The sequence below is a fragment of the Elephantulus edwardii genome, unplaced genomic scaffold, assembly GCF_000299155.1.
Source record: "Elephantulus edwardii isolate Elephantulus edwardi_28Jun2011 unplaced genomic scaffold, EleEdw1.0 scaffold00061, whole genome shotgun sequence".
NCBI classification, from domain to species: Eukaryota; Metazoa; Chordata; class Mammalia; order Macroscelidea; family Macroscelididae; genus Elephantulus; species Elephantulus edwardii.
In genome coordinates this window covers 8,756,235-8,758,928 of record NW_006399811.1, presented here as the reverse complement: position 1 = coordinate 8,758,928, position 2,694 = coordinate 8,756,235, and the positions used below count along the sequence as shown (strand labels likewise).

The following is a 2,694-nucleotide window of genomic DNA, read 5'->3' as shown; positions in this document are numbered from 1 at the left end:
CCTCTATGAGATGGATTGATTCGGTGACTGGGGTAATCGGGATGGGTGTGTCAGAGGCGGTGCGGTTGGCACAGGATAGAGCAGGGTTTAGCGGTGTTGTGCATGGGGTCGCTATGAGTCGGAAACGACTCGACGGCACATAACAACAACAACAATCTACCTGTCAAATGATATTTGACAAGCAAACCAACTCTATTATATGAGGATACACAGCATCTTCAACAAATCCTGGTGACAAAACTGGACATCTGCAGAAAAGTGAAACAGGATTCATATCTCACACCATATAAAAAAAGCTACTTAAGGTGGATCAGAGACCTAAGGTTATAATTCAAAACTATAAAGATAATAAAAGAAAAAATGGGAACAAATTTAAAAGCTGTAACCTACAGCATAAATAGCCTTCCAAACATAGCCCGAAACGTATAATAATTTAAAAAAGCATAATAAAGTGATGATAAAATCAATGAGTGGGAATATCTTAAAATCAAAACCCTCTCCAATAAGGTGAAAAGCAACCCTACAGAGTAGGGAAAAATATGTGGCAATGACATTATAAACTCATAACTAGAGTCTACAGAATACTACAGGACTGTGAAAAAGAAAAAACTGATAACCCAATAGCAAAATGGGCAAAATACATGAAAAGACTCTTCACAAAGGATGACATGCAGATGGCTAACAAACACATAAAGAACTGCTCAAAATCACTAGCAATCAGAAGGATGCAAATCAAAATAACAATGAGACACCATTTCACTCTAGCAGCACTAGCAAAGTTTAGTAACACAGCAAACAATAAATGTTGGAGAGCATGTGGAAAGATTGGCACCCTCACGGGATTGTAATGTTGCACAAGCACTATGGAAGGCAGTTTGGTGATTCCTCAAAAAGCTGAGTATGAAAATTCCATATGACCCAGGTTTGCACTGCCTGGGAATATATCCCAAGGAAATCAGAACTGAGACAAGAATGGACATGTTTTGTTTGTTGTGTGCTATCGTGGAGACTACAACTCATAGTGACCCTATGGACAATAGCTCTGAACCCTGCCTTATCTTGAGCTAATCTCACTGTCTCTGACACACTGCCCCCATTGCCACAGTTACTGTGTCAATCCATCTCATCCAGGGTCTTCCTCCTCTGTGCTATCCTTCCACCCTTCTAAGTTTGATGTCCATCTCTAAGGACTGATCCCTCCTGGCAACATGCCCAAAGTATGTGAGACGGAGCTTCAAAATTCTACCCTCCAAGGAGAAACTTGATTTCAGCCTCTATATTCAAAGCATACACAACAGCAAGAAAATGGAAACAGCCCAATACCCATCAACAAACAAATGGATTGAGAAATTGTGGAACATTCACACTATAGAATACTATGAGGTACCAAGGAACAATGATTTTGTATGCTATTAAATATGGGAAACTCTAGAGAGCAGTTTGCTGAAATAACTTAGTCACATAAGGACAAATATTGCAAAAGATTGCTATTATAAAAATAGGACGATAATTGAGTAAGATGCATATAAATGTTTTAAAGGGAACAAGGGGAAAGGGTGGGGGAAAATAAATGGAAAGGGTAGGAAAAACAGGATAGCAGAGGTTAGTGAGCGGAAAAGGGGTGAAGGCATAGGAAAAAATCCATAGAGACATAAAGAAACAAGGTGATAACAGGCATAGATGAATAGTAATTATAGAAAATATAACATATATGAATGATTCATATATACATAATATATATGAATGATTTTATGTATACAAAATACAATGTACATTAATCAAATGCAATGTATATGAATGACTATATGCAAATAAAAAAGGAGCACATGTCAGCACATTGATTGCTGAATAGACTTTATTTTTTAAAGAGTAAAAAAAACTGACTAATTGGCAGGAGGATAGATTACAGAGACAACTATCATTAGAAACAAGGTCTCAGCAGGATTGTGGCCTTAAAAGGGGTGACTCTTCAAAAATGAATCTTGCCATAATTACAAGTTGAAAGAAAAGAAAGATAAAAATAGAAAGGGGGGAATGACTAAGAGAGAGGAAGGAAAAAGAGGGACTTGAAATAAATTTATGAGACATGATCTTGCAAAACAATAATACTAATAAAAGAAGATACCTGGAAACTCACATATTTTCTTTGACAAACTTCTGCCATGTGATAAGGCCATTCATAACACTATGCAGCTGCTTCTTTGCAGACTCTTCACACTGTTCCAAATCCTGTTTAAACTTATTAAGTAAATCTCTCCATTTCTGTGTCAACTTCTGCAACAGTGCAAGATCTGCAGTGTCCTAGAAAAATTCAAGGACGCAAACAATTTAGCAATGTATTCATGTTGTGGTTGTTGTTGTGTACTGTCTAGTTGGAACCAACCCATAGCTCCATAACTCTGGCATGGTTTCAGAGGCTATTAATCACATGGGAAGAGATTGCTCATCCTTCTCCCGTGGAGCAGCTAGTGGATTTGAAATGCACACCTTTGGGATTACAGTGCAACTTCTTACCTCTAGGCCACCAGAGCTCCCATGTATTCATGTAGAAAAGTAAACTATGCAGCACTGAAAAACAAGGAACTCATGAAATATTATGCAAAGTGGATGACCCTAGAGGACAGTATGCTGAGTGAACTATCTCAGTCACAAAAGGACAAATATTGCATAGGGCCACTCTTGTAAAAGAGGACA

At 37.9% G+C, this 2,694-nt stretch overlaps 1 protein-coding gene across 1 annotated transcript in view; it reads right to left on the bottom strand.

Moving 5' to 3' along the window:
- AXDND1 (axonemal dynein light chain domain containing 1) overlaps nucleotides 1-2,694 on the bottom strand; it is a 245,076-nt gene that overhangs the window by 129,397 nt on the left and 112,985 nt on the right. The window contains exon 14 of the mRNA XM_006887769.1: nucleotides 2,142-2,301. Within this exon, the coding sequence (XP_006887831.1) occupies nucleotides 2,142-2,301 (160 nt within the window). The remainder of the gene's footprint in view (nucleotides 1-2,141; nucleotides 2,302-2,694) is intronic.